The sequence below is a fragment of the Trachypithecus francoisi genome, unplaced genomic scaffold (assembly GCF_009764315.1).
Source record: "Trachypithecus francoisi isolate TF-2019V2 unplaced genomic scaffold, Tfra_2.0 Lachesis_group13, whole genome shotgun sequence".
NCBI lineage: Eukaryota > Metazoa > Chordata > Mammalia > Primates > Cercopithecidae > Trachypithecus > Trachypithecus francoisi.
The window spans coordinates 4267659-4282558 of NW_022681458.1; the positions used below are offsets into that span (position 1 = coordinate 4267659).

Consider the following 14900-nt stretch of genomic DNA (forward strand, 5'->3'; position numbering starts at 1 on the left):
GAGTCCAAATTCCAGACAGAAGTTCTGTCATGTGACCTTAAGTAATTATTTAATCCACTCGAACATCCGCTTTCTCAGCTGTGAAAATATGCATAATAATAAATACATTACAAAGCCATCGTGAGGATTAAACGAGATGAAAATGAGTATCTCAAGCACCTAGAACAGTGCTCTCATGAAGCATGTGCTGACTGGGCAGATACCTGAATATACATGGAAGGGGCCCGGGTACGTGGGAGGTGCTGAATGTGGCTCCTTATTCAGGGGATGGGTGCTGCACAGCACATGTTTTGCAGCCATGACATTAAAGTAGAAAAAAAAATTGAATTTCCAAACAGATTATAAATCCAGATTCATGAAACTTTGACTATCAAACTACATATTTATCTTTGCTATAACTCCAAACAAATCAAGAAATCAATTTGAAGTTTTGAAACAAAAGAAGTGTAGAAATCCTTCCACATTAAATTTGAGAACTCTGTGAGTGACATTACAACATTTCTGAAATAAATTTAATAGTAAAACTCTTTGGAGGTGGGCAAGAGTTTTACTCAGACTAATTTCCTCTCATGTCTTCAGCAACAAGATTATTTGACATGAAAATGCATGTCAAGGACTTGCAAATTGTAGATCTCAATCCCTTGTTATCTCTTCAGAAACTAGATTCCAGAAGAAATTAATATAACAATGAAGGCTAACGTTAATCGATTTTAGATGACTTTGACTTTACTAATAAATGAGGAAATGTATGACATAAGCAAGGCCTCTGGCTCTCCACTGCTGCTTATGAAACACACAACGCTGCAGAGGAACTCTGTCCTTTGCACTGCAGTTCTCCAGCTCAGCTTGCAGCGATGGAGCAGAAGGTGGGCAAGCCGGAAGCATGACAGTATCCTCTCATTTGTCACCTTTCCACTTACAGGATTCCACGAAAACCCGGGAAAAACTGTTACTTTGCAGGAAACCCTGCAAAGCAGTTTCCACGACCAGGTCTGTGGTAATGGAATTCTATCATAAGGAATCTATTCCTGGGCTATATTCCTTGAATGTACTCCCAAATCTATAGGATCTTGTTAACTGTATCTCTACAGGGAGAAGAACTTTGACCTTCTTAAAGAACACTGCTAACTTGCTCCTCTTGGATGGTGTTTTTTGCGCTGTATTTAGATGGGTGGGGCTATTTTTAGGTGGCGTAAAAGGGCAAGGGGCATTGACAGTTAACTGAACAATATTACAACAAAAAGTCCACAGGCAGCATATTAACTTCATCTTAAGTTGGGTCTCTGATGTTCAACAAGCTTTGCTCTATTGTACTGTATGGCTTTAAGTGGTACATAAGCTTATTCACTTTGCTGGTTCCATGCTCTAAGACTGAGTCTCAGAGGGGAGTCTGCAGACCACCTGCTTCCTGGTCACCTGGCATGCTTCTCACAAGCAAGGGCCCCTGCCTAGGGAATCAGGATACTTAGAGAAAGGGCTCAGGAACATGCATTCTAACAAGCTCTCCAGAAACACTGCCATAAGAGAGAACAACATAAAGAGGACATCCATAAGTTAATATTTTCTAATACAGGGTAAATAAGATACAAGGGTACATGTCCTATGAAAACGGTAACTTGTGACTAGCATGAATGCTAATGACTACCACGCAGTGTTATCAAAGCGTCTGTGACCTTCCCATGGGACCATGCAAAAGTCCCCTGCCAACTTTTTGGATTAATAATGTTAGATGTCTTTTCTACATGAGTCAAAAGACAGAGCACATGTAAAGGGCATTAGAGATGGAAAATAAACAAGGAAGGCAACGTCAAAACTCTTGAGTTCGATCCCTGATGCATTCTATTGAATTCTTACAAAGAACACCGAAAAAGAAATCCAAAACGTGTTCCTGACCATTGCTAACACATACATTTATCCCACTGGGGGTTAGCTCTTAAATCAAATTTACTTTGAATTTAACATAAAAAGAGTAATAATCTAGATTTATGTTGCTAATACATTGAATTCCTTAAAGAACAGGAGAGTTGCTGGAGGTACAGTGTCACAGAAATGCTCTCACCTGCCAGAGTGACTTGAAGTGCTCTGTAGTTAAGTAACAGATACTCTGTGAAGAGCACTTTCTGAATCTAATGACCTGTCTTTGTGCTTTCCCCTGTCCTGACCCCCAAGCTACTCACTCCAGCCTACATCTGTTAAGAGCAGAATAGCCGCCCCACAGGAGGCTCACGGCACCAAATATGCTATGCAGATGTATGCTACAATTTATTCATTATAATTGCAAACACAAAAAAATATATATATATTTTTTGAGAAGGAGTCTTGCCTAGAGTGCAGTGGCACAATCTTGGCTCACTGCAAGCTCCGCCTCCCGGGTTCATGCCATTCTCCTGACTCAGCCTCCTGAGCAGCTGGGAGTACAGGCGCCCGCCACCATGCCTAGCTAATTTTTTTTGTATTTTTAGTAGAGACGGGGTTTCACAGTGTTAGCCAGGATGGTCTCGATCTCCTAACCTTGTGATCTGCCCACCTCGGCCTCCCAAAGTGCTGGGATTACAGGCATGAGCCACCGCACCTGGCCGAAAATACATTTTTAAAACAGGAATTTACTAAATAATTTTGAAATGCACTGGAACAAAGGAAGCACAAAATGCTTCTAGGTAAAGTCCTTCAGGTGAAATAGTACATAATACGCTATAATGACTTTAGCATCAAATCACTTTAATGCGGAGCTGCGCTTTCGGGGGAGAACTTTTTCTTCCTGGAAGTATGACACTGACAGACTTTTAGAAAGCATAAGGCACAGAAACTGTCAGATACATATAAGAAGAAGTAATTCTGAGTTTAAGTCTAAGGCCTTAGTTTTTGTTACTGGAAGTAGGAGCTTTCTCAAAGAATACTTCCTGGCAAAAAAGTCAGATTGTACATTTAATTTGAATGGATATAGACTGGAAAATAATAGATTTTTCACTAGGTAAAATGACTTTACCTTTAATCTTTTAAAGGAAATGTAGAGGCTCTGGGAATTCTTGATCTGATTTGAGTTCCTTGAAGGCAGACACTATCTTTTTCATCTTGGTATACACAGCTGCTAACACAGGGCATGGCAAACAGCTGGTGCTCAAAGGCCATCTGGTGAGGGAGTGTTCACGCACAGATGCCTGGGCTCCTCCCCTCCAGCAGGATCAGGGCTGCACCCTGGAGGCCCCAGGAGGAAGACTGCTCACTCCGCAGGGCAGCGTAAGCCTGCCCTCCTGGCCTCACAGCCCCCCAGGCAAAAACTGGAGACAAACATGTACTTGGTTTTTCAGAAAAGCACCCATGAGATTCGTGGAAATAGCATAGGTTATTATACGTCACACCACACAGTTAAGGTCACACAGCAAAGCATATCCGACCATCTCACCCAGGCGTAGGGACCCCCATACTCCAAGTCAGGCTGTGACTGTCAGAAGAAAGATAGCAGAAAAAAAGAAACAACAGAAAAGAGAGTTGCCAAAAGTAAATTTAAAAGCTAAGTAAAACATAAATACAAGCAATCTTTAAAATCTTAACAAAAATACATTTTCCCATAATCTCTAGGATCTAATATGTACTTACAAAAAGAATTATGTCAGAATGGTAGCTACCATAGAATCCAGTAGCATTAAATAAACTTCCATGGAAAAGGTTGCTATAATTCAGGAAGTCTGAAACAGTCTGATAAATCTTATTTCCTCTTCTACATAATCCATTTTAGTTACATAAGGGAAAAGGTTAACAGACACATTGTTGTCAGTTTTTCAAAAGGGAAAATTAAAAATCTAGATTTTTCCAGAAAATCTAAAATCTAGAAATTCTAGAAAATCCGAAATCTAGATTTTCTGAGGCGGCATCCATACAAATGCCAGAATAGTATAAATCACCTCCCCACCTTTTCTAGGGTTTATCATCTTTTCTAGTTAAATGAAGAAGGCCTGTGTTTTCAGAGTCAATAAACAAAAGATACGATCTTAGAATCAACAATGTAAAAAGTTCATAATATTAAAATACATAAAAACAGTAAAAAACTGACCCTGCATAGAAATAGAGCGAGATGAGAGTCCTCACTCTGGGGAATGCCCTGCTCAGTGGTACAAAGGGGCAAGCATGGAGCCCAGGGCACCCAGCACACGGGGGGCACGCAGGCCACCAGGCCTCTGAGCAGCAGGCACTGGCCTTGTTCCTAAGAACTGTGACCCCAAGCAGGCCTCTTCACCGCTCTGGGCTTGTTTGGTGCCTATAAACATTAGGAGGTTTGACTCTCATCTCCAGGATCCAAGTTCTTAAGTTCTGAGGAATCTATTTCTTTAGATCAAGTACATGATGGGAAAGTGTCATGTGACTGAAAACGAAAATCCCATCCACTTCCTCCCCATCTTACATACTGTCCTAATGATGAATCTCCTATAGGGAATTTCAGCTCTTAAAACAAATATACGGCCGGGCGCGGTGGCTCAAGCCTGTAATCCCAGCACTTTGGGAGGCCGAGGCGGGCGGATCACAAGGTCAGGAGATCGAGACCATCCTGGCTAACACGGTGAAACCCCGTCTCTACTAAAAAATACAAAAAACTAGCCGGGCGAGGTGGCGGGCGCCTGTAGTCCCAGCTACTCGGGAGGCTGAGGCAGGAGAATGGCGTGAACCCAGGAGGCGGAGCTTGCAGTGAGCTGAGATCCGGCCACTGCACTCCAGCCTGGGTGACAGAGCGAGACTCCGTCTCAAAAAAAAAAAAAAAACAAATATACTTGATATCTTGGCAAAGAGTGGTGTCCAGCAGAAAGATGTAACTTATTTCTGGTTAAAAATCATTGAAAATGAAATGAATGCTGTTACATAACACCATCATACTCGTTCATATTGCAATTGTTTTCAGCTCTTTGGGGTCAGGAGACCCTCTGAGAATCTTAAGACAGTGAACGTACTTTTCCCAGGAAAATGTAAGTGCGTACCTCTTGCCTATAATTTCGGGAGGGTGTGGCTCTGAAAATGATGCATTTTGAGAGAGAGTTTGGGATTCTGTGTCTCTCTCCTCCTATTCTCTCTTGAACACATATTAACCAGGCTTTGCCCTCAACGTTTCTGTTAAAAGTTCTCCTGCCAAAGTCACCGACATCCTCTATGCTGCTAAGTCTGAGTTTTCTCTTCTCTTGGTCACTCTCCCTCATCCTTGAAACAGCATTTTCTTCACCGGTTTCAAGGACTCAAGCTTCTCCTGGGCCTGCTCAACAGATATGATATCTGGGCTTTGTCTACAGACTTTGTTAATTGAGTTTTGCATTTATTATATTTTGGGTCCACAAATCTTCCCTCTTCCTGGGTGAGTGGTGTCAGAGTGTCCTGAGGTTAACAGTTACAATGGCATCCCTGAGGCTGCATCTCAGGAGAAGGTTTTAAGCAGCAAGGAAGCCCTCAGGTGGGCCTCACATTTGAACCACAGCTTTTTGGCAAAATCAGTACAGATCTGCTTCTGGCACTGCAAGGACAGTGACAAGAACAGAGTTGCTTCATAGCACAGCAACCAGGTTTCACCTCTGCATTTTATCATTACAAACGGCCAAATTACACACACACTCAGCACATGTATAAGTCAAGGAGTAATAGGATTTACTTGTCACAGTGAAGTATAACAAGCCTTCAGCTCTATGGGGTCCCTAAGGATTAATAAAACGGAGTGGCTGCTTTGAGACTTATTTATTACTAGTGGTGAGATGCAATTTCAATCCTGTGGTAAAAGAAACTGACATGCTCAGATTAATCCACTGACTTAAAGCACTGGGCAAAACATAGTTTTTCTGTTTTACTTCCCCCAAAACTCACACTTTTTTCAAGTGTAATTATTAAGGTTTCTGGAATGTTTAAGGAAAAGTCCATATTTGTGTTGATTGACCATTAAGCCTATCAGTGGTGAAGAGATCTAATTATAACTGATACAAGGAAAAGCGGCTGAAGGCAGATCTTATGGATCCAGTCCTGGTCCAAGTTTTCAGCAGGCAGTCTATAGCAGCTGTGTGAAAACACTGCTCAATAATAATTCACTTACAGCTACTTTAATAGAGGCTCCGATTTTACCAGAAGCATGTGTGTCAGTGGATACAGACTTAATGAAGGGCAGATGCGCCTTTGCATTCCTGTGGAACACCAATGTGCTGAGCCCACTGTGCTAATCAAGGCTTGGGAGCTTTGTGATGTGGATAAGTATTGAAAAAAAGACGACTTCATCTCGGGAGAAAGAAACAACCAGCGTGCCTATGCATATTAATAATCTCTCTACAGCAACAAAGAAACATTGCCCACTGATTTGATTTTAAGTAAGCATCTCATCAGTTAAGTATTGACTATCAGACCACGGGGATAATGGAGAAGGAATCAGAATGCAGGGATGAGAAAGTAAAGGGCTTGGACCAGAAACTGTGCCATGCAAACTCCATCATTCTGTTTACTGACCCTCAGGCTTCCACGACTACCCACTGACATGCGCTCGTCTTCATCAGAAGCCTATTAAAAGAAAGGACGAGAACAACCGTGAAGTAATCATACAACATACGTGAAGAACCAGTGCCCAAGTCTTAGGGTGATGCTGGAAACTGACCCCACCGCCCCCGGACATCTCAGTGGACACCAGTCTAGATCCCCCACAACATGGCCTTTGTGGATCTCTGTCTGCTTATGGGCAATATGGATTTAAAGTAATTTCAGGGTCAGGCACGGTGGCTCACGCCGGTAATCCCAGCACTTTGGGAGGCCAAGGCGGACAGATCACTTGAGGTCAGGAGTTTGAGACCAGCCTGGCCAACATGGCAAAACCCTGTCTCTACTAAAAATACAAAAATTAGCTGGGTGTCATGGCACGTGCCTATAATCCCAGGTACTCAGGAGGCTAAGGCATGAGAATCACTTGAACCCACGAGGCAGAGGTTGCAGTGAGCCAAGATTGCACCACTACACTCCAGCCTGGGCAACAGAGTAAGACTCCGTCTCAAAAAAAAAGTAATTTCAGGGCCAGGCACAGTGGCTCATGCCTGTAATCCCAGCACTTTGGGAGGCTGAGGTGGGCACATCACTTGGGCCCAGGAGTTCGAGAAGATTGGGCAACATAGCAAAACTCCATCTCTACCAAAAATACAAAAATTAGTCAGGTGTGGTGGCGTGTGCCTGTAATCCTGCTACTTGGGAGGCTGAGACATGAGAATCATTGAATCTGGGAGGTGGAGGTTGCAGTGAGCCAAAATTGCACCACTGTACTCTAGGCTGGGTGACAGAGTGAGACTCTGTTTCAAAAAAAAAAAAGTAATTTCATCCAAATAGTATTATCTCACCGGTAATATAAATACACAGCATTGGTGTATATTATTATGCAAATTATTTATGGGTATTCAGTGGCACAAAAAGCACTACAGTTGTTATGAATATATTAATACTCAAAAATTTCTCAAACACACTCTCCTTACCAAATTTAGGTCAAAACGCTAAAAGCTGAGTTCATAGTCTTTATTTAGGTAATAATATCAGTATTCTATCATCAATAGTGTTAATTTCTTTAAGGGATGATATCATCATTAAGCTATTATACATATTATATATACTTCAGCCACTACAAGTAGAAATTAGAATTCAATCAAATTGCCTAAGTAATGAATGAACACGGTACTAACCGATGTGTTTCTCCTGGATCTACGAGAGTAGCGCTCACTGTCTTCCTACCAAAATAATGGAGGAAACAGTATGAAAAGGTTAGAGACAGATGGACACAGGAAAAGTGCTTTAAAAAAGCTTAGGTAGTCCCATTGCAACATAACACAGCAGTTCTGATCTAAATGTCAAATAAATATTTTCTCTGCCTTCGTTTAAAGGCTTCAATTAAACCAGTGGGTAAAAATGTTCTTTTCTGGGGTGGGAGGTTCTTAAGCACAAAAATAATTGGGATACTTCATTTTTGTCGTAAAAACAGTGTTTGGGGCAGAAGTTGGGCCTTAATTTTTTCTAACCTCTATCATCTGGTCCATTTAAATCAATCTGCTTTTCCCCTTACTTTCAGAACCTTACTCTCTTCAGGAATCAGAAGATAAATCATTTCCACAAAATATCCGAAAAGGATGTCACTCTTTCTACTATATATGGTGGATTCTAAGACACACATGGGTTTTCACACTTAGACATCTCTGAAGCTGGGGTGTACCTTACAATCCAAGTTGTTCAGTTATCATTAGCATTTTTTCTTTCTCAGTGGTATGTAAAACAATGATACAACTTCAAAGAATGTCTTAAGATTTTTTAAATTTTTCTTTTCTTTTTTTCTCTTTCTTTTATCACCATACCTGTGGACAAAAATGTCTTAAGGTTTAACAAAAATACATTTATGTCATGTAAGCCTAAAATGATGGTTTGCCTAGGCTGAATGTAATCATATTTCCAATAGAGTAAGTGTGTGCTCTTTATATTTGAAGAGATAACCTCTTTTATACCCAGTATGTAAGATGTTAGGAAAGAATTGTGGATTTTCCTCAGATAATTTTATGTATAAGAAACATTTAATAGGACATTTCCATCCTAACCAGGTTCTCAAATGCTACAAGCATGTGATGAAGTCCACGGGGCCAGGCAATAAAGCAAAAGGGACAGGAAGAGGTGGAAGGACTCGGGTAGATGAACTAACGAGAAGGGCCAGGCCATGCTCTCTCGGGACCAGTGGAAAGCACAGAGATTATCCCCCTTCCGCAGCCTCCCTATGTGGGTGCTGCTGCTTCCCGAGAAAGCCAAAAAGACAGGAGTATCATCGGGCCGAGCTAGCCCTCCATTCACAGGATGGCAGAGGGGCTGTTCTACGAAGCAGGTTGAGTATCATCGGGGCGAGCTAGCCCTCCATTCACAGGATGGCAGAGGGGCTGTTCTACGAAGCAGGTTGAGAAGGTAAAGGAATTTTCTTACCAAAGACCAGTGGTTTCAGCAGGCACAGCGGACAAGATGAAGAGAGAACCCAACAGCAAATGCAGATAAAGTCTAAATGAGGGTGATGGGGCAGCTGGTCGCAATCATGAGTGAAGGAAATGGAGCATAATGTACCTCTCAGGTTCCAACCAGAGTCTGGTGAGCTGCGATGTCAATGGGAATGTTCTCTGGAAAGTTCTCAAGCCAGGGGCGCATGCCCAGCCTGAGTCCTGGTAGAGGGCCCTGTGCTCAAGGAGATCAGGGTGGCTGTGGTAGTGGAGACCTCCCCAAACCGCTGGCCAGGAGACATCAGCAGTCAGTGGCTACTGAACAGGCAACACCAGGACTGTTTCTAAGCAGGCTGCATTTGGGGATGTAAACAATCAGAGACCAGATGCAGAAATCCCCGGAAGAAAATCTCTCAGTATTAAATTATGGTGCAATAGGAATCTATCTACATAGTTAAACTACATAAGAATTACATTATAAACCATTTAAGTCTCAACACTGTATTCAAGTGGGGAGGGAAGAGTAAAAACAAAATTATATTCAAGGCCTACCATCCACTGCTCGATGTCACCCCATTTTGTATCCAGCCCATAATATTTCTATAGACAGAAGGGGAAAAAAATGAGGCAAGAAGTGAACTTTCTTAAAAAGGCAGTTGTCTAAGGCACTGTTCCGACATGCATTTCCAAACCGCCGTCCAGCCGTGCGGTGAAGGTAACACGCCAAGGCAAAGCAGTCAGCAACACACTTGGCTTCTATGCAGGGAGCCGCCACCCGCGCAGTCATGCAGGCTGTGCTGTGAAGAGAGATCCTCCCCACCCACTCCATCCTGGCAAAGAAAGAGAGCCCGGGACGAAGCTTCCCCTGGACGAAGGGCCTCGGCGGAGAGCAAGACAGTAAAGCCGGCCCAGCAGCCTTCACGTCCCCTCGGACAGGCTGCTCATGCCTTCAAAGCAAACACGATGAAGGAATAAAACACCATCTAAGAGAAGCAGAAGCTCAGAGCCATTCCTGTGTTGGGACCTCAGGGAAACTGAGAGAAGAAGGCGAGAAACTGTGTGCTGACACTTGTTCTAGCTGCCTGATGTCTATGCTGAGTCTAGGCCCATGAGAATTCAGACTTTGATGTCTTTGTAGCATGGACGGAGAGATGACTGCCACCCACAGAAGAGGTCATTGTACAGAAGAAAAATACGCAGACCCACAAGTTACGTATGTCTGGAGATGACGTTAGCTCAGAGGTGTCCAATCTTTTGGCTTCCCTGGACCACACTGAAAGAAGAGTCTTGGGCCACACATAAAATACACTAACGATAGCTGATAAGCTAAAAAAAAAATTTGCAAAAAAAATTTCATTATGTTTTTAAAAAGTTTATGAATTTGTGTTCAGCTGCACTCACAGCCGTCTTGGGCCGCATGTGGCCCGTGGGTTGGACAAGTTTGCTTTAGTTTATACTTCCATGTTTTTATCTTGCTCAGTGGTCCAAGTTAAAATGAGAAAAGCAGACTCAGAATGGCTACTGATGTCACTGAATTGGGGAATCCCAAAGGTAGGTGGGAACCCAGGTCATGGGCCCAAATAATGGGGTTTTGCTTTTCTCCTTTTTATTTAATTTCCAGTAAGAAAATCAAGAAACAACTAACCAAACTTCCATATTATAACACAGATGTGAATTTTCTCTTTATACATTAAAATCTGATAATCAAGAGAAAAAATCAGACGCTAGACATACAAGACCATTTTTGAAATTATTTTACAATAACCAAAACATGCTGTTGCTATGTTTGGTTTAGTTTCATTTCGAAGTGTGGTCAGATTTAAAAATACGCAGTTCTCAGATGGTCTTACCTCTTTCTCTTAGAGATGATGGTAAGTAGAAAATTGGAAGAGCAAAAATTAGGAGGGAGAATTTAAAATGCTTTTAAAAATTCAATAATACTGAACTCTCCTACAAAAAGGACACGAGCCATATCTTTTTCTGTAAGTCATTCCCTTGGAATATAAATTCAGAAAGGAAATAAAAGCAAACATATCCCAAAGTCATGTCTTAACTTCAGTGTCAGGGAAATGCATCAGCTTAAAGCTATTTTGCATTCAATTAATGTTAGCACCTGTCAAGTTCCCGATTTTTCACAAGTAAAATATGATGCCATCTTGGCTCAGCTAGAAAGAGGGAAGCAAAATATGTTTTTAGAAGGATGAGGGCTATATAAACTCACAATAAAATTATTTAAATTCCAAAAGAAATCTGTATTGTCAGTTTTTCTGTTTTCATAGGTTTCTTTTTGCCCATTATATCTGCACACTCTGTCTTGCTCTTTTCATGATGAAGAACCAGTATTGAAAATCATTCACCTCGTTCATGGGTGGCTTTTTTTTTTTTTTATTGAGACGGAGTCTCACTCTGTTGCCCAGGCTGGAGTGCAGTGGCGCAATCTCGGCTCACTGCAAGCTCCACCTCCCGGGTTCAGCCATTCTCCTGCCTCAGCCTTCTGAGTAGCTGGGACTACAGGTGCCCGCCATCACGCCAGGCTAATTTTTTTTTTTTTTGTATTTTTAGTAGAGACGGGGGTTTCACCGTATTAGCCAGGATGGTCTCGATCTCCTGACCTCGTGATCCGCCCACCTCGGCCTCCCAAAGTGCTGGGATTAAAGGCGTGAGCCACCGCGCCGGGCCAGGGTGGTCTTGTAAGTGGCTACTGTAACTGCATTTCATGTCATTCCTGGGGAGAGAACGCCCCTAGTAACAGCAAGTGCAATTAACTAGTAGTTCCTGGGTTAGCCAGCAGCACTAGCACAGCAAAGTCCAGGAAGGGCAAACATTTCAAATGTCAATCACTACCATGAGCCGGAAGCCATGCGGAGGGAAGCAGGAGCCGCACTACTTTCAGAAATAGCTTTAATCCCAGAGGAACTGTTCCCCAAAGCAGTTGGCTGGGCCGGAGGAGCAATCGCCGCCTCCTCTCCTCCCCAGACATCTCAGCGATGAGGAAAGCCTTCCCTTCCCTGGGCACACCTTTACCATAAAACTGTGCCTCTGCTCCTCCACTGCGGATTTCCGGGGCTCCTTCTAGCTTCACATTCTACACAAATGCACATTCTGACAAAAGTTTTCACAATGTATCCCTGGCACGTTAGTGAAAACAAAACAACGTGACCTAGCAAAAGAAAGGCATGAATGCGAGTGGAAACGACCAGACAGAGCCCCTCTTCCAGGTTCTGGATGAGAGTGTCCTGCTGTCAGTCACAGGCAGGGCTCCCTGCCTGGCCTTGCACGTGTCCAGTTCTTCCCGAGGCTCTCTGAGGACGATGAGGAACGCCAGCTGCAATATCCACTTCTACACTTGGGCCCTGGAAACACTAGCCAAGCACAAGAGATTCTGGCATCTACTTAACAAATTTCTTTGCACTCTTCCGGACAGCAGCTATGCAGAGTGCAGGGCGCCCGCGGGGAAGGTGATCCGTTCTGATGGCCAGCACAGGAATCCAACACAACAGGTCTTAAATTGACCACCCGTGCATTCCAAGGGCCTGTGTGCTCTAACCTCCGAAATTAAGTGATCTTATTCTGATTTTCTCATCCGCTCTAAGAGAAAAATACAGTTGTTGTTCATCTAGAAACTAAATAAATTTATAAAAGGAAACTATCAGAGATGTTGTAAGTATCAAACTATATTTATGGGAAAGACTCCCTTCTATACAAATTCTATAAATTCTCAAGGAACTCGCTCACTTCTGACTTCATTTTTGCTAGATCTTGAATCACTGACTTGGTTGTCTTTATTTTCTGTGTCCGACCTGCCCAGTGTATTTACTTCTGAACCTCAGCTGCTTCTACAAAATACTAGGAAACAGAGAGGCGTGTTATTTTATGATCTCTGAGCATTAGGGATGAATGGCAGGTTTATTTTATATCATCACTGTCTTTTTACTCAGACTTTTAATTTTAAGTCAATATCTAATACTCTCTCAGTATGTGGTAATCTGCATGGATTTTTTAAGTTTTCTAATAAAATCATCTTTTTCTTTCAATACATAATTTCAGGAGGCTATCCAAATTCTGAAATATAATTTTATTTTGCCTTACAATTACTTTTCTTCTTAAAGAAACAATTTTTAAATTTCTTGAGGAAAATGCAGATGAGAAAAGCATTCAGCACACAGAAATGTGTCTGACTGTGGCTTTGAGTGGGGTAGGATGAGGATCTAGGCAGAATGTTCAAACAAATTCATACACAAAGTAGTAAAATAAACAGTAAGAACTTCTATGTATCTTCAGTGCAAGGTGTTATTTCTGAAAGGTGACCAGGCCCTTGGCAAGGAAAAAACAGTACATGCAAGTTAGAAAATAAAGAAGAGCCTACCTTTTGGACCTGATAGATCTACAGAGAAGGACAAAAGAAAAAAGAAATGTAAAATCCAATTAAAGAAGCTGTAACATCAGAATGAAAGGTTTTCCCCATATGAATCAAAGCCACAATGAATAACAGTAAAATGTGAAAAAGAAAACACGTGAGGTCCCACTGACAAGAGTTTGTAATTTTATCACTTACTTTACATTCCATTTTAGATACATCGGGGAAATAGGGGCATAGCCACATGAATCTCTACCCAAAATACTGCTATTATTCTAATACAGAAGTCTGTATAACCTATTGCCATCAATAAGAAAAAGTTCTTCCTTCATCTTTAATTCAAAATTTCCTTTTGCAGTAAGTAATAAAAGTTTAACCAAAAAGTGCAGAAACTTAATTGGAAAGTTAACTGGTCAAATTCACAAATAATGAAGAAAGAGGCTTTGATGTTCTGATTCACACAGACACATACAGAATAACAGGAAAATTCCAGCTAAATGGAGTGTTCATTTGAATGTAACAGAAATCTTCCTAAAAGAGGTTATTATCATACATTGACACATTCGTTTGCTTCAGAGGTTTCTCTTAATTTTGTAGTAATCACTAGATAAAACTGAGATAGCTACTCATTTTCATTCATTCTTCATTAAGACATTTATCATATCAGGCACTATTGAAGGCACTGCCAAAACTGCGAGACCAAGAAGTTGGCATTTCTAGTCTTATATGGGGGAACACATGTGACTATATCCAACAATATGACTGTAAGAAACACAGCATCTCTAACCAAAATGTGTATCAAGTCAGTAGAAAGAAAAGAGATACCCCGATCACCATTTTTTTCTATCAGTGTAGATTCTCCCTAAGAAGTTCAAGGTTCACTTGAATTTCCCAAAAATATGTACATTATTCTCCCCTAACAAATCCACTAAAAAAGAGCTCATATCCTTTTAACCAGACCCTGGAATGCAGCTAGAGTAAGCTGTGGAGGGTTCTCGCCGTTTGTGTGCTGAAAAGAACCACTTCCACGCTTCCCTTGGGGGACACCAACCCCGGTCAGCTTCCTGCGCCTCTCAGTGTTCTCACAGCGGGCCCCTCAAGAAAACCCTGAGCCTGCTCAGAAACGCCTGCATGCCAGTGAGATGGCTTTTGACCCAGATGAAAATAGGGATCAGGTTTCTCAATTTTTACACCAAAGTATCAACCCTACCCTTTAAACACGGGTCTTCCAAAACGTATTCATTTCCCCTTAATCAACAACTTAAAATGCCAGTGCCCCAAGCTACCAGATTGTATAACCTCCAATTGTGTTAACTGGTTCTAATAATAGCCAGGCCCAGAGACTTGATATGCAAAGAAGAGTGTGAGGCACCTTCCTAAATCCTCCAGGCACCGCCCGAAGATGGCCCCAAGACGTGCAAGCTCAGACCCCACCAGCTCGACTCACTCTTCCCTCTGGATGCATATACAGATGCTCATGTGTGAGTGCACATACACACACATGCACACACGAATGCGTGCGTGCACACATGGGTACACTCCTCCTGGCCTCTGCCCCACCCTTCGGATCATATAAAAACACAGCTAGGTGA

General features: G+C 42.1%; 1 protein-coding gene across 50 annotated transcripts in view; it reads right to left on the reverse strand.

The window, feature by feature from the left end:
* LRRFIP1 (LRR binding FLII interacting protein 1) overlaps positions 1-14900 on the reverse strand; it is a 167290-nt gene that overhangs the window by 62246 nt on the left and 90144 nt on the right. For 20 of the 50 annotated variants that reach the window (XM_033229765.1, XM_033229758.1, XM_033229759.1 and 17 more), the window contains 5 exons: positions 13318-13335; positions 9504-9551; positions 7671-7715; positions 6463-6513; positions 3404-3442 (listed from right to left, as the gene is read on the reverse strand). The exons of 10 other annotated variants lie outside the window; for them this stretch is intronic. In XM_033229765.1, coding sequence (XP_033085656.1) covers positions 3404-3442; positions 6463-6513; positions 7671-7715; positions 9504-9551; positions 13318-13335 — 201 coding nt within the window. The remainder of the gene's footprint in view (positions 1-3403; positions 3443-6462; positions 6514-7670; positions 7716-9503; positions 9552-13317; positions 13336-14900) is intronic. 20 more of the 50 variants (XM_033229753.1, XM_033229713.1, XM_033229724.1 and 17 more) reach the window with 6 other exon arrangements.